The 23,160-nt window shown below is 43.5% G+C and overlaps 1 protein-coding gene across 1 annotated transcript in view; it reads left to right on the forward strand.

The window, feature by feature from the left end:
* CUX1 (cut like homeobox 1) overlaps positions 1-23,160 on the forward strand; it is a 198,428-nt gene that overhangs the window by 54,417 nt on the left and 120,851 nt on the right. Inside the window, exons 3-4 of the mRNA XM_085314717.1 lie at positions 8,053-8,100; positions 21,359-21,437. Coding sequence (XP_085170843.1) covers positions 8,053-8,100; positions 21,359-21,437 — 127 coding nt within the window. The remainder of the gene's footprint in view (positions 1-8,052; positions 8,101-21,358; positions 21,438-23,160) is intronic.

Raw genomic sequence — 23,160 nt, forward strand, 5'->3', positions numbered from 1 at the left:
GCGAAGGCAGGGCGCGGTGCTGCCGCGAGGAGGAGCGCCCGGGCGGGCGCAGCGAGCCCCGCGCCGCCCCGCCGGCCGTGCGGGCGGCCTGGAGGGTCGCGGGCGCGATTACGGCTTTGCGGTTCTTTCAGCCSTCTTTTTCCAGCCCACCCTGTGGAGCGTTAGTCTGTGTTTGAGCTGGCGTTGGCAATGGGACCAGGACTTGGACGCGATTTCTGCAGTGTCGTGGCCCGCGTCGTTAGCTTCTCATTAGACGCGTTAATTTTTTGAGACTCACTATAATTACTTTTTTTTATTATTTTTTTTTTTAAAGAGTTCCACATTTTCACGCTGCAGAGAAACCTCTGTTCTGCTGGCCGTAGTTGGAGGAGTCCAGGGAAGCGCTGTGCGGGTTTGGGGGAAGCAGAGCGGTCCTCGTTAGCGCCTGACGAGCGTAGGCGAGGTGCTCGCAGGGCTGCACGAGCAGCGAGTTCGCCTTCAGCTTCGTTAGGAAGGTTTGTTCGCGTAGCAGACTCTGCAGGCRCTTACCAAGCGTGGCGACAAATAATCTTCTTCTGCAGACGCAGAGGTAGCGGCCCGAGCCCTGGGACGGGCGAGATGCCCGGCTGCCGCCCGCGCGTGGCCGTCCTCTCGGCAGGAAGAGCTCGCTTCAGAGCTTCGGAAGCATTCGCTTAATTGGCCGATCACATTCTAACTAAAAAGCGGGGTTTTTTAACAGTTTGACTGAAGCAGTCCTGTGTACRGGTTTTAACCCGGCCCGGGAGGCCGGCGGTGGTTGCGTGCGATGGGTGGCTCTGGTGACGGGGTGGGGGCGCGGGCGCGGGCCGAGCCGCCGGAGCCGCCGGCAGGTGCTGCGCTGCTTAACCAGACGCGAGCGCGCGCGGCAGCAGGAGCAGACGTCGGCACAGGGCCGGTAGCCAGTGTGCAGCTTTTTAAAATTGACGTGTGTGTTRAAAATGATGCTTGATTTTTCTGAGGTTATTGGTGAATGATTTTCCTGGTTTATTGAAAATAAGCCTTTTAAAAAAAAAAAAAAAAAAGATGAAATTTCAGTTATCAGGCTTTCATTCCCTTCGAATCAGCTTCTTCTGAAAAAGCCCTACCTGCATCAGTTGTGTTTGAATGATTTTTTTTTTTTTTGTTTCCTAGCAACTCCAGTTTTTAAGTTCTGATTTGTTTCTGTTCAGTGTCTTTTTTAGGCAGCGTTAACTTAATGTTTTATAAATGACAGTGGGGTTTTAACCTGATTCTAAAATATGCTGTTTAYTAAATCAGTTTGTAAAGTTAGATTTAAAAAAATCATATGCGTGTGTGTGTATGTGTGTATGTATTATATGTATATACACACACACACACGTATATATATGAATGCAGTAGTTCTTTTGCACAGCTGATTCTTTAAACAGTTGTGAAGGTAACCAGTGAGTGTTTATACATTGCCGCATACGCACAGAGTAAGCTTCTTAGCTTTTTATTTATTTTAACTTGGAAGAAACTCTAAGAAGATTCCAGCAAGACTTATTCAGGCGAGCAGTTCTGCTGAAAGTACAAAGCCAGTCCCCGAGCGAAGGGCGCGTGGCAAGTAGACGCCTTTACGGATGGATGCTCTTGAGGAGATGCCAACTTCTCCCGTGCCTGGGAAGAGCAGAGTTTGCCTCCTCACCAAGGCAATGAGCCACCGGACCAGCCCTAAAATCCTTGCCGGCTCCAGACTCGTTTCTCCCGGGGCTGCCAGACCCGCGTGGGCCGTCGGGTTTGATGGAAACGCGGGTGGTTCCCCAAAGAGCGTCTGAAGCTTCCTGTGCGGGTCAGCTGCGGAGGCTCCCCTCTGCCAGGGCCTGGCACGGGGCTGGAGTTGTGCAAGGTTACGTCTGAGATGGTTAAATGTCGCAAATCCCGTTGCTTTTCAGGGAGTCTTTTTTATATTTCGTTTTTGTAGCTGGGTTTTGCCCTGCTCCATAACCTTTTCTGAAGTGCAGGCGTCTCRCCGTGAATTACAATGGATGTGTTTTTGCTTAATTTTCTACTGTAAGCTGGAAGTCGGCTCTCAGGAAATCAGCCTTTCACAAATGGAATATTTTTTTTTCACTTCTTGCTGGGTGGGTCCATACACTGAAAAATAGGTCAAGAACAGTAATCTAAATCTACTGCTAATAAATAATTAAAGCTAATGGAATTTGCACAGGATCTGTGAGCTAAAATATTTCAGAAAGTACTGTGGTGTACATTTTGCTACTGTAAATCAAGATTTTTTATTTATCATTGTGCTAGGCAGAAGCATATCCATAAATGTAATTTAAAATGATTTTTGTAGAGAAAAAATTGGCACRTTAATGTATTAAAATAACTAAAATATCTTAGCAAATTGATAACAACATGATTCATTCTTTAATGATCAGATTTCAAGTAAATACTTCAGCAGTCTTAAGCAATAAGGTTTTGTATCTTGTTAAATCATAGTGTGACTTGAGCAATGGAATTGTTTGCTCATATGATTTAATTTGTCTTACATTTTAGGAATTAAATAAGTCATCTAAGCTACTGTGTAATACCTGTTTGGACAACTTTCTGGGATTTCAGTTTCTTCCAGTGCAGCTTACTGGAACTTATTAAGCTTTGGAAAGACTTCAGTGTTTCCCTTAGTAAGCTTCCAAACATGTTTGCCCAGGATTTCTGATGGAGCAACTGTATGTACTGTATTTCTTTCACAATTATGGGTACAAAGAAATAGTATTTAAACCTTGTGTATTGGAAGGTGAGTGTCTATCCGAACTCATTCATAAATTTACCTGCAGCAGGAGGAATGCTGTATCTTTCTAATTAAGCAGCCGATATGACAGTAGGAATAATTATAGTTAATCTGTCGCTTTCCATGTTTCACGTTGACAGGTCTTGTCCTTAAAGTACCTAATAAGCAAAGACATCTCTGAAGCCAGTGTCGTGCTTCTTACCAAATACTTCATGCTTGGCTGCTGTTTACCTCTCCCCCTTTCAGCTCAGTTTGTATGAAGGAGAAACTCAACAGCAGTAGTGAGATAGTAGAGGCGTGGACAAAGTGCATGGAGTTCTGCCCGCGTGAGGATACATGGATAAACATTCCTCCRCTCTAAAGAAACAAATATTCGTCATACCAGCGTGCTGTTTATCGAAGGAGGGGTTTGCAGCTGGCTGCCAGCTTGTGAAAGCAGAGTGCCCTCCGAGGTCGGCCTGTGGCTTCTTTACTTGCAGACTGAGCTGGCAGATACCTTCCCAATATAAATACATATTGGGATTTGTTCTGATTTTAAGTGGTGGGGTGTTTTTAAGGTCCTCGTGAGAAAGTATCTAGCATTGCAATATCTAGCGGCTTCAGTTTTCGGGACAGGGCCAGCTGTTATTTCCCTCTTACGTGGAGGCTAACGGGGAAGGAGATGCAAGAGGGTAAGATGGCAGGATAGCCGTAGCATCRCGCTTGTGATGAGCCAGCCCCAAAATAGGTAGTGACAGCTGAGCTAATGATGCTGCTGCTGCCGCTTTTGCTGCTGCTGCAGCTTGATTTCCCCACCCGCCGCGGTGCCGTTCCCCCGCCGATGCAGCCCTCGAGCAGATGGTACAGCGAGCAGAAGACACGGCCTAGGAAGGAGCGCTTGCCCCGGTTTGGGTTTTGTTGCGTTTTACGAGCGCGTGGTACTTCCGCGGGTGACGGCGTGCGCGGGGCAAGCTGAGCTTCGCTGCGCCGCTTTCCCAGGCCTGGGCCGCAGGGCTCTGCCCGCGGCGCTCGCGCCTGGGCGTTACGGAGCGGAGGAGACCGAGCGGTGCGAGAGGAGCGCAGAAGGTGCTGGGTAGCTTCGGACCTCACGTCGAGTAAAAACACGGCGTCGGTGGCGTGACCACTGGTGTGTCCTTTGCACAGTACGCACGGCATTAAGATTGTGACAGATAAATAACGCAGTTTAGTTGTCAGAAAGATGCATTTGCTGCCCAGGTTCTTACTGTAGATTTATCCTCTGTGAAGAGAGATTTTTTTTTTTTTAATGGGAGCGGAAAAAGAGTTAAAAAAATATATTTGGATTCAGATTTCATAGTGTAGCTATTTGATCAAAATACAACTAGTTGTTTATGCCYCTGTAAAGAGAAGAATGCTGTACTGGCTTTCAGCTATCGAATTTGATTCAGATAGTGAATACAGCTTCCTAATTCATAGTCTCCAGATACGGAGGCTGCCGGTGAGAGAGCCTTTTGCAGAGCACTGCTCTATCCCGATAAATCTTTCACAGCAAGAACGAGCACGTTCAGGTGGCATCGGAAAAGTAGGCTAGTAATGTGATCGCATAGGAGTGCTCAGATATTTCAGTCCGTTTGGGTTGATAAATTATCATTTGTTTTAATGTTCAATAGCATGTTCCCTTTTCAGCCGCGCTGCCTGATCGCTCTGATTTGCTGGCTGTACGCGAGGGCTGGAGTTGGTTGCTTTTCCTGTTTTGATCASAGCCCAGGCAGTAAAGGCCACTACCCTTTAAACAGATAATAAATCATACCGTGTCCTTGCTAAGCAGCGCTGCAGATTCCCCTGGGCCAGCGCTGAGCGCCTTTTACTCTGTGCGGTTTTGTGCAGGGAAGGTAAAATTCTGTTTGATGTTAGCTTAATATTTTGAGACAAARTCTGATGAGGGATTGCACCCAACTGCCAAAAATAAATCTCACCAGAGGAGTTTCTGGGGTCTTGAGGCATACCTAGTCCTGACTTCTGCGTGTGTTTACTTTTACTTCCCTTTTGTTCGGAGCTCTCTGAAGTTTTGATGCTTTTTAGCCAAGTAAGCAATTATAAAAATGGCCTGCACCAAAAACTCTTCCAAGGGGGAAATCAGGGAGAGAAACAAAAATGGCATGACAGTAGTTATTCTTTTATGTCTATTTATTCCTTTCGTTTTAGCGTGTGCCGTTCACCCACTTATCTCCATAGCGTACTTTGGTTGCTTTGAAAATACTGGTGTAAACTCCTCGGAGCTGGTTTTCTTAGACCACTTGCTCCATGAAGCAAAGAGCCTCAATGTGGGGTGCTACATCTCTGGTGTCCTGTTGCAACAAGTCTCTAGTTATTACTAAGATTTCAAGTTATCACAGCAGTTCACCCTGTTAAACTAAGCGCTCTGATGGTCGGTGTGTCCCAGGATTGCCGCAGGCTGTAGCCGGTAGGACYGACGGCTTGCCTGGGGACCGAGTCGCTTTGAGCTGTGTTCACCTCTRCGATAAGATGTTTTCAGAACAGCTTTACTGACACCAAAAGCGGCTGTCCACATCAAGCACGATACATTTTCCCACTATGGCAAGACTTCTGCTTGGTAACGTTTTGATTACTGGGAGGAGTGTTCAGCATCCCGAGCTTGCTGMACGAAGGATGATGGGAATCTGATCATTTTTGTACCTGAGAGCTTTTCTCTCTTTTCAACAGCTTGACCAACTGGCTTTTTGGCTTTGGGATGCTCATCATATTCCTTTTCTTGCTTCTCTGCCACCTGAACAGCAATGTCTCTCATTATTAAAGCTGTACATGGAGGCAGAGCGCTGACGTAGTTTATACCATGAAATACGGTGTATTTCCTAATCCTGCTCCTAATCCTGTCTTTCGAGAAGTTAGCGTGCGTTGGAATACGCAGCTGGATCGGAGGCTCTCAGCGAGAGCGCGACCCCCCGCGCAGAGGGGAGCGTGGCTCCTGCTCGCCAGTGCTTTATTTCACTGACTGTGTCATTGAGGCACTTTGTCATTTGCAGAGGTACCTGGGGTGATTTCTAATGCTTAGGCCTTGTGCTTACGCCATGGGAATGATCCCCGCTCTCGTGCTTAAGAGGTGCRCGAATAAGAGACCTGGGGCTCGTCTTCAGTCAGCTCTCCTGTATTTCTGCTTTTGGCTTCGACATCGGTTTGCCGGTTGGTGCCAAACACGTCAGTAAATTTAGAGGCAATACTGGGACAGAAACTGTAAACCTGTGAACTGCAGTTTTTATTTCGTGAAATGTTGCTTTGCTTGAATAGTGTAATTTTTTCCAATTTTTATAAATTTAAAAACGATGTCAGCATCCCAGTTGTAATTCTTGYGTCTCGGTTTGTAATTGCACTGCACAATAAAACCTGGCATGTCAGATTTTGGCCTGCTTTGCAGGCACTTATTTGGCCATTGATTGTTATTTGATTGTTACTGTTATTTTCTTCACTGTCATCATTGCCAGATTACACAGAAAGTACATTACAAAATGTTGCAAAGCCCTCTGGTCTCCTAGAGTAGTCAGGAAGTGGGAAATGCTGCTAAACCTGCTAGGTTTGCTTTGGTAGAGGCATAATTTATAGCCGTTGTTGATATACGAGAGCAGTATCTACCTTTGTTCTGTTCTCAAACAGGCAACAAAAAATATCAGGAAACATTTAGGTGACTTGGCTTGGTCTAAGAACAAAAGAAGATGGAGCTTGTAAAGCTGCTGTGTTATGTATAACTTGGTATGGATTAGCTACCTGTTAGTGCAATAACCTTCTAACAAGCGAAGCTTGGCTGATGGTTTGTCTTTGGTAGCTTCCTTTGCGTTTGGCCGCCTAAGCCGCTTCTCAGGGAGGCGGAGAGCTCCTTCTCCCCATGACCCTCCCCATGACTTGTCATTTAAATGACAAAAATCAGTTGTCTGGAAAGTCTCCTTTTCCTTCAGCAAGTCAGATTAAATCCGGGGCTGAGGAGATTTTGGACCAGTGAGAGGTTCCACGTCCAACATGTTGCGTGAGATCTTAAAATAAATATATTATTGCACTGGAAAAGAGAATTTCATGACTTTTTAAGGTGACCCACTTTTCTGAAAGGCCCAGGGTTTGTTCCAGCTAAGGAACTGTGGCCTGTATCAAGTAGAGGAAAGATCTCGGGGCTCCTTGAGTGGTTCATGACTGTCCCAGTTATGAGTGATGTTGTCAGGGAATTGCAGGACTCTTGGCTGAAGGGATGTCTGGAGGCTTCTGGTCCTGCCTGCCTTTCAAAATGGGACTTCAGCACGCCCATGAATGCAGTCGTGTGTGTCTTGAAAACCTCCGAGGGTGGGAAATCCACCCCTCCCTGTGCTGCCCTCCAAAATGATGCAGCAACATAGTGTTACTGCATGTGTTGTTATAGATGTATTGTAGATACGTTTCCAACTGCGAGTGTACTACGAAGTGGCGGCTTGTGGATCGGCAATGGATTACTGCAGCTAAAGCAGGCGTCTAGCTTCATGGCTGTGCATGAATAATGCAGCGTCCACTGCAGAGTTACAGGACTTTACTCGTCAGGCAGGTCCATAATGATCATTCTGAGAATTTGCAAGTAAATTAGACTGAACCAGTTTAGAAGTGGAGCTATTGAGAATTATAGATACGCCTCTCTTGTCCTAAGTAATCTTAGTTGCTAAGTAAAAATATGCTGTAAACTTTTAGGGTGGTTCTTGGGCAGCATTTTAATGAATTTTGTAGTACTAAGCATGTTATAATAAGTCTGAAGAAGAAATCTTGGGTTATACAGACGCTGACTAATAGTACTCTTTTCTCCTGTTCTCTAATGGATAAAGTCAGAGCACCTTTGAGGAAAAAAAAAAGAAGAAAATGACCCCTTTCCAAAATGGCAACATACTTAGTTGAAGTGGTGGCCCAGAGTCCCCTTCCTTCAGCCTCGATTCCATTTGTGAAAATTTATGCAAGTCAAGAGGAGGCTTTGGCGTAAGTTCAGAGGTGTAGCTGATGCTTAGGTAGATAGAGGTATTTACTTTTAATTGTACTAATGTTTCAGCTGAATTGTGAGATTGAAAGCATTTAGTATGTACCCAACATTGCTATGTTTTTTTTAATTAATACTGTTTTTGCAACAAATACAGGTATATGTCAAACTGGAAACGCAGACTTGTTCAAAATGAATACTAGGTATACTTTTAACTTAAAGCTCCCGTAAAATGCAATCAAGATTTAACTAGTATGTCAGAAGTGAAAACAGTTTTAGGAAAAACTTGACAATGACGTATCATTTCCTTTTTTATCCTCTGATGAAATATCTTGTTTCTGTCTTCTAGGACCTGCGCAAACAGGTAGCTCCATTACTGAAGAGTTTCCAGGGAGAGGTAAGAGCTTATGCTTCTCTGGTTGCTTTTGATGGTGTTCCCTGGTGGGTACAGAGCTCCCTGAGCAGAATGCCTTACCAAGATTCAGCCTTTCTGCATATTACTTTGGATGTGGATTTGTGGTGAGCTAAACTAGGCAAATCACTTTGCATTCAACGTACCTGAGCATAAGCTCACCATTACCATGACTCGTGTGGCACGTGCAAACACATAGTGCCTCGTGACTTGGTAGTGKGTTTGAACACTTAATGCATGCAATGTGATGTGCCCATGCAAAAATACTGAGATGCTACAATTGTTTCCATGATAAACCTTTTGGCTCTGAAACATCGTACTCTAAAGGGCTTGTTGGAACCTAAAGTCAGCAGGTGTTTGTTGGAAAACCAACAGAAAGTGTTAATAACTCTGGTGCTGGCCCTTCGTTTGATTTCTCTTCACATCTCTGCTGAGAAATACATGATTAGTTAATGATCGCAACTTTAAAAGCCAACTGTTGTCATTTTGAAGAATTTCTGTCTGGAAAGGCAGCTGAACCAATTGCAGAATTTTACATKTTAGTTGTGGACAGCGCTGAAGCACGTGAGTGCTTGGGGCAGGTGGGAGTTGTTGCAGTGCTGTTAGAAAAAAAAATGCCGTAAGTGAAATTAGAAAATTATTTCTCCTTAAAAAGATCAGTGCATAAGTGGGGTAGTAGATCTAGATTTAACCTCAAACTGTTATTCATTGCAGAGCTCCTCTCTTAAAGTCAGCTGTATTAAAGCAGCAACATTTTTTACTTTCCAAATCTGTAATAAGTTGGGGGCTGATTTTACACTGCTGCAGTTCCTATCAGAGTGCAGAGAAATTTAGGCGCATGTTTTCAGAAGTCTGCATAGGGAATTAAGTGCACAACTACTATTATCTTTAATGAGGGTTACATTTCTGATTACCTGCACATCCTGCTGAATATGTATCCCAAATAGGCAATAATTTCTCATCTTAAAAGCAGTATGCTATTTTTTATTTTACTACTCAATTTCCCAAATATTGCTGTAATAAATAAGGCAACTCTGTCTTTGATATATCTAATAGTAATTTGTGAGGACAAAGAATGACTTGTGTGAGTCCATTTGACTATTACTCTGAATTGCATTGCTCTTAAAAACTTTTCACTTTAGTTTCAAGTTTGCAGTGCACTGATTGAAGTGTGTGTGTGCGTTCAGCACTTCTTTAATGAAGGGAATGTCTCAGGATCAAGTAAGAATCATACATCCAAATTTTGCTACAGTGAAGGCAGATTCTCCTTTTATATCTTGTCTGCTGGAGAAACGTGCTCCAGTTCGCTGCTATCTTGGTATGGTTCATCACACACTCTTCTTCCTCAGAAATTACAAGAGTAAAGTTTGTTGGTAAAATTCCCTCTTATGTTAGTGAAGCACAAAGATTTCACAATATTGTACTGCTGCATTTCCTAGCCCAATAATTCCAGTCTCTCCAATGTAGACAAGACTTTAGCAACTTAAGAGAACTGAATTAATCATCATTGACTTCATAAATGCAGAACATTTAACTGCGAGATGTGGTATTTCGTAGAAGATGTAATTATTTTACCTTTCTTTGGAGACATTTCAAAATACCAAGAGCACTAGCCTGTTCTGCCAAGTTACAATTTATTGTTCACTATATAGATTTGCTCTATGTTTATGTTAAGACTGACCTTCTGAAAGTTCATGAGAGGAATGCTCTAGGTAGGTCAAGAATAAATTATGTTAACTGTGTAGGCTTTCCACCCGTTTCTAATCCACTGGGGATGCCTGCTCTTGTTCTGCCCTGAGATGGATGAGCAAGTGATAGAGCTGCAGCAGGACACCCACCCCGTGAGCAAAGTGGAGTTGATTTGTGGTAGTGTGAGTGTTGCCTGTCACTTGATATCTAATCCTGAGAAGGGGTGCCGGGAGACCTTTTGATCACACATGGGACATGGACATGGACAAGGAAAGAGGAATAGGGATATTGAAAAAAAAACAGTAAATAAATACAATGAAGGTAAAAAGAGAAGAAGTTAAAACATCTGGTTTTGGAGTCCTTCTCCAAGAAGCAGGTTGGGAAGGCTGCAGGAATGCTGAACGCTGATTGCAGCTTCTGTAGGTAGCACAGATAGATATGACTGGACTTTGGGCACCATCACTTCCTCATTTGTTTCTGACATAGAAGCTAGAAAAAAATGTTGTTGCATGATGCAGCTTCTACATTCTTCTGTGTAGGAGAATCTCCACCATGTTTACCCCTACTTTCTTACCTCTACTGCTGTTGCTGCATCCTTTTCTTTCTCCCTGATGGGGAACTAAATTGGTCCTTTTTGCATGTCAMAGTAGTATTAAATTATAATTCTGCCTGAGAGAGGAAGTGAGTATGGGCAGATCCCTCGTGGGATGACTGTGCTCCAGCAGGGCTTGGTGCTACCTGTGAGAACGGTGCCCACTGGGCACTGGAGAGGGGCAGAAGCTCAGAAGATAAGGTCCTCTGGCAGTCCAGGTTGTTTAAGGCTGGCTTTCATGGATATTGCAGTGTTTCTTTGGACTGCATTCCCACCTCCTTCCTTGCCTCAACGCTTCAGCTAGTCTGATCCCRCGGTGTGCAGAAAGTTTTGTTTTTCCCTTTTTTCCCTGAACCAGCTCACTGCAGGCTCCTGCTGGKCAGGAGAGAGGTTGGAGGCGCAAAGCCAAGGGCAGGAGGAGCACGGCTATGCCAGCTTACGTTGACTTAAACTGTCCTTGAACTCTACCTTCAGTGAGCCCTGGCGTGACTTGGAGAAAGGTTAACTTGAGCTCACATATTTAGATAGCCTCCCTCGTGTGCTTTATGGGACGTTGCTTGTAAACCTGTGGCTAGTTTGGGGGGGGTTGAGGGTTTTTTTGTGTTTTTTGAATGAATCCATTGGTCACTGTAGCTAGCTGAATTTCCTTCCCAGTTTGGTCAAGGATATTGATAAATTATCCTTTTTGGTTTTTCCTTTCTACTTTGGCCTCGTATAATACGAACTTACAAATAATGAACCTCAAACTAGGGTGTTTTGTATTCTGTGGATATTTATCTCAATCAAAAGAAATTGCAGATGAAAACAGTTCCACTTATCAAATATCCAGTTTCCATTAGTTGCTGGAAATAACTTTTTTGTATAAATTTTGGAGGTTTGAGTAAGTGTGGGTTTTTTTCTGGTGACAGTTAAAGTAAAAGCATTATGAAATGGAATTTAGCATGGTAGAAATTTTAAAATACATTCAGAGTGTAATTTGAGATGCTATTAATTCATCATTATAGTATCATTTTATTATAGTACTTGTTCCTTATTTAGGATTTTAATGGAAATTTGAATGCAATTTTTTGAAGTGAACAGAAAGTTGCATCTGATTCACAGCTGATGGTGTTGACCTTTTGATTTTTGTGRGTAGCTTTTCTAACTTTCCTGGCAGATTTAAAGCTTGGCTGGTGTAAACAGGCTATTGTGAGCAAGACAGTTAAAAGTCATTCATYTAAGGGATGTAAAAATCTTGTTGTTTCCATTGTAAATCTCATTTTTTGTTTGCTTACAGTTAATCAGAGGATGCTTCTTCTTAATACTATGCTCAGTGTATCCTGGGCTAAATACAGAGCAGAATCAGTAAAGGCTGAAGAGCTTTATCATTTGAGTATTAAAATGGTTATATGTAATTTCCAAGATTGCAAGGCGCACCTTCAAGCAACCATCTAAAGAAACTGTGCTAACACAGTAGATCATTGTGCGTTAYCACGTTTACGTGCATGGATGGATATTTGTACATGAAATCTGAAATACAAAAAACTTTTAGTTCTGTAAATTAACATAGCCCAAGAACGTAAGTTGTGGTATGGAAATCTGGTGTCTGAATCCGCACTGTGAAGTCATCAAATAGATATTTTAAGGCTGGGAAAGGATTTCCTGAGGTCATTAGCATTCTTTTCATGTGGCATAACTGCACTGTCCAACAGTAATGCAGTAATCCCTCGTTTGGAGAGCCCTTTAAGGCAGATACTCCAAAACAACACGCTAGACTTTATTTCTGTGAAAGCCATTTCTTATTTACTTCTCGCAGAGCAAATTGTTTTTAGACTGCTGCCATTCTGATGAGACCACTCTGGCTCCCCGCTTAGCTGCACTGCTCTTTAAACTATTAATTTGGTCAGAGGAGTAATTTAATAATTTTCCATATGTGGACAACAGAAGCTGGAAACCTGACCAGTGTGCTGCAACTGCTAATCATGCCTTTGAAAGAGCACTTTATATATAATATTGTGTGTGCCTAAACAACTTGAAACATGCTTTCCTTCTGCATTTTTGAAGGAGTATTCCCAGGCTGATATTCATCTCTTCCCCCCCCCTTTAATTTCCTTATGTTAAATTTACAAACCTAATTAATACAATTTCTTTCCTGTAGGTTCACTCCATGATGGCTCAATTAGAGTAGCAGTAGAACTGTGGTTCAATATTCAGGCCAGCTTCATAATTGAAAACACATTTTCTTTGCAAAAGCTGCAGCTGGTTTGGTTCTGCTCATGCAGAAAAGGATATAACCTTGCATAACATAGGAAATGAACGGTTGAGAGAGAAGCCAAATTCAATTTCAGTCAGATATTTTGAGGATAAGTCCATGATCTATGGAAGCAAGGGAATGAAAAGTGTGTGTATGTGGAAAGCAGCGTATTCAGCACTCTATTAATCACGGCTAGCCTGGGTGCTGTTGTGCGCTGTTGCGTTAGCGCTGATTCTAGTACAGAGGCTGGAGAGCAGCCAAGCACTCCAGAAGTTAACCTCTTAAAGACCCTGAGCTGCTTTCTGTTGAATAAATGTAATTTTGTGGTCAGAAATAAATGCTTGTGATGTAGCAGGAGCTTTGAAAACAACAGCGTGACAAAGCTATTACAAATTGCTCTGTGTTGGGGAAGTCAACAGCATACATCAAAATGCAGAGCCTTCGTCTGGCCGCTTTAGGCCCAGAGCTTTGCAGCTTTTCAGTGGAAGTCCTATTAGACCACTTGGTRTAACAAAGTGGAGTAAATGTAGTATTTTTAGAGGATAATTGTTATCCTTTAATGTCTGCTCAGCAGGGCGTGGGTGTTGGGTTATTTCCTTCGTACAATAGGACCACAGAAACAATTTTATGCTTTGGGTCAATTTTTGCTTTGGGATCCTAGCGTGGAAGAAGGATGCAGCAGGCTTTTGGGGTAAAGGTGGCTCTGTGGCACATCATTTCTCTGTTTACACAAGTATGTAAACAATTATTTATTTATTTTTGGCAGGCTTGATTGCAGTTGAAACAACATCTTTGCTCGGCAAGGTGATTTAAATATACTTCAGCTTCTCGAGGGCAGATGCGCTCTCTCTGATGAGCGTGGGATGCCTGCTGCCAGTACTGGGCTGCAGGGTGGGTAGAAAACATGCCTGGAAGAAGAGTAACATTTAATTCAAGACCAATGGACAAAACTGTAGAAACTCACAGCTCAGATAAAGTATGGTAAACCACTGCCTCCCTAGGCTAGCCCCTGGCCATTAGAAAACAGGTCTCAAGCCTCGTACCTACCAGCCCAAAGGGAGAAGTGGGCACCRTCTACCCTGCTGAAGCTCCTGCAGGTGCTCCTCCATCCCGCCTAGTGCACAAGCAAGCCCTACGGAGATGGTGGTTTCTGCCAGGGTAGCTCTGGGGGGGGATCAGCCCAAACCCTGTTATTGTTATATAATTGACAAGGTGCTGAAATTTGTGTTGGCAGCTGGTGGGCTGTCTATATTAAGGCCTGCTATACTGCTGACACCCGTTCGGGTGAAATGCTAACAGTGGTGGGAAACTATTTATGCAAAATTCAGTTAGGCAGCACTGTTTCAGTTAGCAGGGTAAAGAGCGTCTTCACATCCTTTTAGAAAGGAGAACTTGACGGGTGCTGAAGTGACGGGGATGGGAGGGTTGCGCAGGGTGCAGCGTTCTGCYGCCTGTCCTCATAATCCACTCCCTGTTTCTCCAAGTGCAGAATTATTCCTCTGTTTATTCCAAAATTACTGCAAGGCTCTATATAAGCCAGTGTCTGGCCTCGTTCTGCTATAATAAAGCAGCAGTGATTTGTAAGAGGGTAGATCAGTATAAAATATTAGGAAAAGATTGCATTGCCGTGTTTATGCGCAGGTGGATTATGCACCAAGGCAGTTAATGAGCAGATTCTTGCAAGAATTCCTCTGGCCTATTTTTTAAAACACATAAACAAAAGTTTTGGTCATATGTGAGACAGAGAAAGCAAATGTGCCTTCTAGGTTACTGTTTATTACAGAGGCAGGATGAGAGGTTGACAGGCAGGTGAAAGCACCCACTCATTTAACTGTGTAGCTACTTCTGCTGGGAAACTGGAAGTGAAATTGCACAGACTGCTCCTCGGCTCTGGCAGGGGCTGCTGCTTCTTGCCTTCCTCCCCTGCCCCCCTCGAGTGTGGGGTGCACCTTGCGCTGCGCACCTGCGCGCGGAGCCCAGCCGGGCCCGCCGGTGGGCGTCTCRCAGGCGGGGACGCTCTCCAGCTCGCCCTGGGCTCTTTGAGAAATTTTGAGGATCAGATACGATGAACTCTTAGGTCCTTCCAGCTCGTGAAGCAGCTTTTCAGGAAGTCCACTTCCCTTTTTGGATTGTAGATGGTATAACACTGTCTCCCCGTCCCCTCTCGCAGCCCCCTAGTTTGAGCCCAARCAAGCGTGCTGAGCTTCGGTGCTGTCTCAGCTCCTCGCTCGAACAGGAGCAAGTACTAGTGAGCGCTGTCCTTGCAGAAACGTTCCCTGAAGCTACTGGCAGCTGATGTTAAAGGTAGTTAGCATCCCCTGGTGAATGTAAACGCACACAGCCAGTAATTACAGCTGCTTCTTGTTGTCTTACCTTGAAAGAACTGAGCTGCCGTATTCATCTGCAGAGCGTCTTTTTTCTTTCTGCCATGTGCTTGACTTTTTTTGGTGTGTGCTCTGGCTTCACATCATGAGCAGCCCAGGCTAGCAGTAGCCTGATGCTGGGACGTTTCCTTGCCCCAGCCCTGAGTTCCCACCTCCTCCCCTCTGCCCAGCGGTTGCACAGRATGAGTCAGTTGTTTGCTGCTCTGACGGAAAATCAATTCCTTCTCTCCATAGCTGTGCAACTTTTCACCAAGTCAGCAAGCTGAATCATGCTACAACATGATGATCGCTGGGTCTGCCGCGAGAGGCCTGGGAGCCCCTGGCYGAGGGCAGCAGGAGAGAGCAGGGCTGCTCCCCTTGGGGGCTGCCCCTTAGGTGCGGAGGGAAAGCACAAACTGGGAAATGCTGCTCGTAAAGCGGTTATCGGAGGATCAGCAGACCTCCCGTAGCCGTGCTTTGAAGGCAGGGTGGCAGAGTAAGAGCTATTCGCACGAAGCTGTTGTTCTGCTTTGAGCATCTCAAGGTGTATTTTGGGCTGGGCCGCTTCAAGGAAGATCAAGGATTGGAAAAGCAAGAAGAAGCCATCCTGTGAGAGGGAGGGACCTGAACTTCCTCCGGGGCTGTTTGGAAAAGTGGGATTTATCTGGGCACAAAAGGAAGGAAAGTTCCTAGGGTTCAAGGTTGCAGCTGTTTCAGGGTAAGAGGGAAAATGGAAAAACTGAAGAATTTGARCCCCTCTGAAAGTTCTCTCGTTAACTCGAGGCCAAACTACCAAGCTGGTGAAGAGTGCATRCTCTTTGTGGGTACCCTACCTAGGCACTATGTTGAGCAGCTTTGTTAAACAGATTGCTACTGTATCTACTGTAAAGTCCTCACTTTTGTTAAAGAATTTATAGCACAGCCAAAATACACACCATATGCTTTAAGCAGCTGCACAAGAATCTTTTTTCTTCCCTATTTCTCTTCAAAAACCTTTTAATTACAGCAAAGAGAAAAAAACAGTATTTTTACTTTTTGTTCTGTCAGCTGCGAAAAAAATTCTAACTGGCCTGATGAACTGTATATTTTTATTAGATTTCTATGTAGCTATCTGTTGGTGTTAAAGAAAGGGTAACCAAGGCAAGTGAAATGGCACCGTGCCGTGTATAATATCCATGCACAGAGGATGTTTTAGAGCTGTTAAAATGCACCAGCTTAGCAACTGATGTACTGTTTTATATGAAAAAGCAGCCAAGCCCTATTGTAATACCTTAAAAGAAAGCGTTGTGCCATTGCACGGCATTAATAACTGCTGCTTGGTTCCATTGCACCTATTTAAGATGATATCGTGGCATAAAATAAAGTTGCGTTAACAAGTTGTTACCATGCTCTTCCCTTTGTTTAACGCATTGCTTACAGTTCTTAATGACACTTCTGTAGCACAAAGACATTGAAGACCAATGAAAAAACTTTGCGTTGGGAAACGTATGACTAAAGGTGTGTAGAGGAGCTGAACCCTTCTCGTCTTCCTTGTACCTCGGACCATGTTGCTCTCYTGCGGTGTGTTAGCCTTGCTCTGGAAGACCTGTGCGTCTTGTGAAGGTTTAGTTAAAAACCAGAACAGCAAAATCATTTCTATTTTAATCTATTTTACATCATATATTTTTACTYGATAAGCTAGTTCTAGTTTGGGTGGAGGACAGTGAAAGACTTATCTTTAAGAATGTTAGGGGGCTAATGAGAATAAAAATTGCAGCTGTAGAGCAATGATGAGAAGTTAGAAGAGTCAAGGCTACAAAATTCATATTTAGCATGGTGGTTGGGTGAATGCTTGTGTTTGAGACGCTTGATATGCAGTTAATGGTACTGTGAGTAAATCACTAACGCTTAGTGCCATACAGATGCAGACAACAGTGTGATMCCTTCGCTAAGAAGTTGATACTGTGTTTTTCTTTTGGTTTTAGATGATTCATAGCAATGCAGCATGATCTAGGTGTCCCTATCAGAAATATCCCGTCGCGGCCACGTGCTTCTTTCTTTCTCTGTAAATGTGTCAATACTTCAGTATCTGGAAGTTCAGAGAATTTTAAGCCTCAGTGCGAAATGCGCTGGCATCTGGCAATTTGGCCTCTCTGCTAAGAGTTTTATCTTCCTGTTTCATCTTTAAATGCTGAAATATAGTAGTGCAGCCTTCTGTCTGTGGCTGTAATGCATGCGAAAATATGCCGCAGACTGGTTTTGTGTGCACAGCACTTGTGCAAATCTTAAATACCGAATCCAGGTATTTATCCACCACGAATCYAGGTGATTTGTGGCACAGTAGACATCAGACTTTAATGCGGCTCTTTCGCAGTGCATAAAGAAGAATGACAGATTACAAACGAAAGCAATAGGTTTCGCTCGGATCTTTGCGAATTTGGCTACACGTTGCTAAAACGGGGCGAGGTAACGGTCATATAAAACCACATCCAACACCTTCCCTGACATAAGCGGCCGGATTTATTACGTTTACCCAAACGCAGGGGTAAAAGCACTGATCTCATTGACGATATCTTGAGTTCAGGCAGGCGTAGCGGCTGTCGGGCTCGGCCCGAGCGCTCCTACCGCTGCTGTCCCCGCGAGGGGAGCGGCGGGCCAGCGGAAGCGCCCGGCCGGCTGCCCTTGCGGTGCCGGCGACGTGGAGAGGGCTTAGCTCGGCGGGGACGGCGTCCAACAGTCTTCACGGCGAACCTGGTACCCTTGCAACAGCTAATGAAGGTGCTTGACCTGGAAAAACAAGGTGGCTCTCTGGAGCCTAGCGTCTTGCTTGGGGTGCCTCCGTATAGCCCCGGTGGTATTTCAAAGCCGAAGAGCAGGCGAAGGCAGGAGGATTCCTACGTCTCATTTCTGTTATCTCCGTATAGCTCCAGCGGTATTATCGAGACAAATAGTATGCCAAAACTTAGAAGTGAACATATGTTTATGGGGGTGGTGGGGAACACGGAGGTCACTGCTGTTTCTTGCTAGTCAGAGAAGACATAATGGGGCCTGCTTTAGATAAATTAAGATTTGGAGCTAAGCTCATGACAAGACTACGCTGGTGTAATTATAAGTTGACTTCTTTCTGGGTCCCTCAAGTTTTTAGCATCTAATAAAAATGTTCAGCAAGAGTTTTATAAGTAGTTTAACTGTTCTAATGTGATCTGATTGTAACTGGTGCTTGCTGGCTCCTGAAGAGGTTTTACTTTGAGTTGAAAAATTTTCTGTGAACTTCCAAACTCACTTCCATGTCATTTCGGTGCTTTGTTTTCTTTGTCTCTGGACTTAATTTTTATTTTGCTATTTTTATGTCCTTTTTGCCTCCCATACATCCTCATTTCCCAACATAGTTGGAAGCTGCCATAGTTAATTATTTTTTGCTCCAGTTAAAGTTGTCATGGTGCTTTTTCTTTAAGATACAAAATAGTTGTGGTGCTCATTTTAAATAGAACTTTAAACCAGGCAGCTTGATTGATTCTTGTTAAACTACTTAAACATAAAAAATCTTGCTGCTTGGTGGAACTGTTTGGGATTCTGGTTCTGAATTTAGAAAAAAGAATGTGTGAATGTTACCGTGATTTATGACCTGCCTTCATCAGAAAGCCACTGATCTTCTTGGTATATGTTGTTTAAATTCTGCTTTATCCTTTAGGCACTATATAACGGGCAAGGAGTGAATAAACCATACCTTTTGTAATATTTAGGGAGAGTGTAAGTACAAATGCCCTACATTAAAAATGTGAAAAACTGTGATAGGAAAACCAATTCATTCAGTTATTTCACAGAAATGGAAGCCCAATTACTTTAAATGCTATGGCTCTCATAGAAGAGGCAAACGAATTTTTCAAAATACAATACAGAATCCGTTCCTTAATGCTAATTATATTTAATAATAGTAATTTAAATTTGGCTGTAGTACGCTGAGCAGCAGTGAGAGAAAATTGTATGTGGGAACGTTAACGTCCAGAAGCCTAACATATGGCATGCTTTGGCCTTCAAAGTCTGTTTTTATATACCCATGAAATATCTGAACTGCTGAAGTCTTTCTAATGGCTGCCCCCTCTATTCTCGTCCGCGCAGAAATGTCATCTGAGACTGAAGCAGTGATTTATGCTGTCCTGGGCTTTCCGGGCTTTGGCAGTTTGTTCCACGCTCCAGTTTCAAACAGTCGTCGTGTGAAAATGGTCTAACTGCATTACTTACGTTCTCATTCCCTAATGAGCATCAGTCCATCTGTGGTTGCTTGAATTCAAATTAATAAATGGGTTGTTCGCAACCATCAATCCCTTGCTCTGCGGCACAGCGCTTGCCCGGCGAGATTCCGGTGCCTCTCTATAGCCTTTCTTGGTAAACTGGAAAGGACGAGCGCGGCCGGGATTTCTGCTGAATTTATATCTGCTCTCTAAATCCTTAGTCATCTTGCCCTCTGCTGCTTGCTTACCATCTTCCCAATACCTTTTCTTTTTTTTTTTCCTCTTTTTTTTTTTTTTTTTTTAACTGATAAGAATAACTTACAACTAGGCCAGGTTTCAGTTACGCCAGGGGCGTTTGCTGCACCTCCGCTAAGCTGCGCACATTCACGCAGGCTTTGGGCAGCGTWAGTGAAATTGGAATTTGGGTTGTTTCTCGAAATACAGGCTTGCGTTGTGTTAAGATAACTTGTCTCCTTCCAACCTCTCTCCGTATCTCTCAAGATTTCCTGGCTGCTGCCAAACATTGTGCAGATGCTTTCGGTGTCCTCCTGCTCCTCCGCGACCCCTCCCCTCGTCGCCGTTTGTATGTTGTGCCTCGTGCTTCTGGGCAGTTTCTGCAGTTGTCCTCGTCCTTTGGTTTTCTGGCCTTAATCCTCTCCGTAATGATCTCTACAAGTCACTTACCAGCCATAAGACTAATCTATAAGAGTCACGTGGCATTTCTGCGCTCTGCTCCTGTGCACTTTACGTCTGGCTCCCTCCATTATTTTAATCATCCATGTTGTCGGCTTTTTATTTTTTTTTTTCCTCCAAATCCTTCCCTTGGCCGAGTTGTTTCTGTACAAAGTAAACACAAGTGGCACCAAATGTGACCCCGCGGCACCCTGCTGYTTATCTGTCCTCCTCCCTTGGCGGCTTCCTTTCCCGGCACCCTCGTTTCCTGTGCCAGGGGAGGCTGCAGCCCGCTCGCGCTGGGCGGGTTCGTCGCACGCTTGCTAATTCTGCAGATCTTGCTCTCGACTAATCAAATATCTGATACTTCCCTGCGCTACAGATAGTAAACGCTGTCCATTGTTTCTGGCTTATCTACGAATCAATAACGCAGCTAAAGAATTCAAGGACGTTTTTCAGACGGGACCTTCCTTTCTTAGTCCGTGTTGAYGCACACACCTTTTCAGGGGTTTCATAATACTAGCTGCTTTGCAAAAGTGCAAAGGAATTGATATCAGGCCTTTGTATCCCTAGTTCTTCAGCTCRTTCTTTGCTTTTTATTAAAATTCGGGGATGGTGGTCTCCATGCTTTTAGTTTCCTGACCGCTGTTGGAGAACTTTGTCAGACTTCCCTCCTTSTGTCTCTTTCTGCTTTGGAGCAGGAATTCAGTGGAGCTGGTCTTGGGTTTGTTTGCTTGCTTTTTGTCAGCATGCAGTAATTATAAATCCTGTTACCTAGCGCAATTGGAAAATAGATATTGGGGGGGGAGTATTGGAATAAGTATTTCACTCTGAGCTATATACAGGATCTGTGTTTAGGGGACAGTTTAGCCTTTAGGGGTCTGTGCCTGAGCTTTGCTAGAAAACTTCTTTGCAAGTATAAAATTGGCAAGTGCTTAGTATTAAGTATCTCAGAGTACTGGAAGAATACACCTTTTGGTCTTCCAAGGGGCCTGGTGGAAATGATAGAGAAATATATTTGCTGCTGTTAGGGTTGAAGGTGACATGGGGAACGCGTTGCTCCCATTTATTGTGTTAGAGCTTAGTAAGTTTTTAAAAAAGCAAAAACAAAAAAAAATCCCAAGAAACAACAGTTATTGGGGCAGAAAACCTGTCTTGCCAGTAACCATGCCCTTTATAAAGATTGAAATAAAGACTTGTAACAGACAGCGTTGCTCATAAAAATACTGACACTTGCTGTTTTCGCTGAAACAGGACTTCACGTTGCATTTGGTACAAACACCCCAGAAGTATTCTTGTAAGGCTGTAGCTGCGCACAGAAGACTTAGTTCCTCTTTTTAGATACTAACTGATTTTGTAGGAAGTGTACATGTGTTGAAAACAAAGTATGTATATGAAATGTATTCATTTATTTTTGTAACTGTCAGTATGAGACTTTTACTGGGACAAGTCTAAAGCCTTCTTTTCTCATCACTCATTTTAGATTGACGCATTGGGTAAAAGAAGCAAAGAAGCCGAGGCAGCCTTCTTGAATGTGTATAAGAGATTAATTGATGTTCCAGGTAAGCGAGCTGTTACCTTATTCTGAAAATCTCCTGGTTTCTGTTGGTGTGAATGCTACTGGGAATTTTTTCTGCCTCTGCTAAGTGATACATAGGTAACTTTTTATTCAGAAACCAATATGCTCAAGTATTATTTCTAACAGGAAGAGCTGTGAGGCATGTTTCATGATACCTCTTAAAACCATTCATTGAGTTTAGATTTTAGTTTTTGTGTGAATCATTTTATATTTAATTATTATACTCTTAGGTATGATTCTGAATAATTTGTTTATAAAAAGATTCACAAGTTTTTGAGAAAGAAGATGCACCTTGAAGTTTCATCAAGAAGAGGCCATCTCCGTAGTTTTAAAAGGCAGAGAATTTTTCATGCCTTCACATAAAAAAAAAAAAAAAAAAAAAAAAAAAAAAAAAAAAAGGCCTCAGTAGTTACTTGCAAAGCCCAGGTACTCTGTTGCGATTCAGTTGTGAAAAGGAGAAGCATTTGGATTCTGCCAAGTAGATCACTACCAAATTTCCCTTCTGTTCGATGTCGGGGTGATCACCAATTTTAAACAAAGGCCCTTTATGTATGGGTTTTAATCTTTCCTTTATGTTTGGCATCATGAGGTTCTAGGTCCTTTCTTCTTAGATTTTGGGAGCTGATTTTTTTCCCTATGTTTTTTACGTTTTTTTTTCTGGAGAGGAGTTGCTTTTTGCAACATCGCTCAATCCAACTGCTGCCCTGTTTGAGCTGTAGACACATGGCAATGTCTCTATGTGATTTTATTCTTTTATAAAAAATCTGTAGTATCTTTTTCTGTCTACATATTCAAAATATTATCTTAGAAGAGGATTTGAGGTAAAATTAATACTCTGAGGGCTTTTAAGTCCTTGTTGCAAAGTGCACACTAGCTTTTACTTGTTTTACGTTTTACGAAGCACGTTCCATGCGTGTTTCAGCTCAGAATTTTTTTTTAACGCTTTACTTACAGCGTAACTGGCTATAAGGTCAGCATTTTYCTGATGCCCAGGCAGAGCTAGTGTATATAGATATTTTTAAATGTCATGTTTATAATAGAGTAGTGCCCGGTGGCCAGCACCTGCTCTGTTAAGCGCAGTGTATCTGGGGGGATACAAGACTTTTCCATACTCATCCTGCACTAGCATTGCTGCAGAAATTATGATTGTCAGGTTATTCTGCTGTGGCCTGTGAGCTTTCGTAGACGTCCACACTGTGGCTGCTGCGCTTTCTAGGGTGGGGASAGCTGATCTCTCATGGTCCGTACTAGTATTAAACTGGCCCCRGCACTGGCTTCTTCCCGTGCCCTTGCGCCAGRGCTTCTTCAGCGTCACAGGCACGCRAATCCGAGTAGCAGAGGCAGGCTGAAGCCTAGTGGAGGAGGTAGGACGTGTATCCTGCTCTCACTCCAGCATCTGAACTGAGGGAGTAATGTTGTCAGTGCTCGTTTGCAGGAGAAGGAGTCTTCTCTTTTCCTTCATTTGAAAGAGTACAATTCACACTCATTCGTTCACGCTCCACGATCGCTCTTGCTCAGCCTTCCCCTGTGTGTGCCTTGTGTTATATGTCAGAGAAATCTTTGTTTGATGTTCCTACCCATGTTAAAATTTTGGAATGGCAAAGTTGCGAGTGTGGTGGAGTTTGCAGGATTAGAAATATTTGCAGGTTTTAGGCTCCTGCTATATCTACAGGCCTCAGAATCACACAAAGACCTTCTGATGGTGT

Source organism: Rhea americana, unplaced genomic scaffold, assembly GCF_003343005.1.
Source record: "Rhea americana isolate MKP2758 unplaced genomic scaffold, rheAme1 scaffold_111, whole genome shotgun sequence".
Taxonomy (NCBI): Eukaryota; Metazoa; Chordata; class Aves; order Rheiformes; family Rheidae; genus Rhea; species Rhea americana.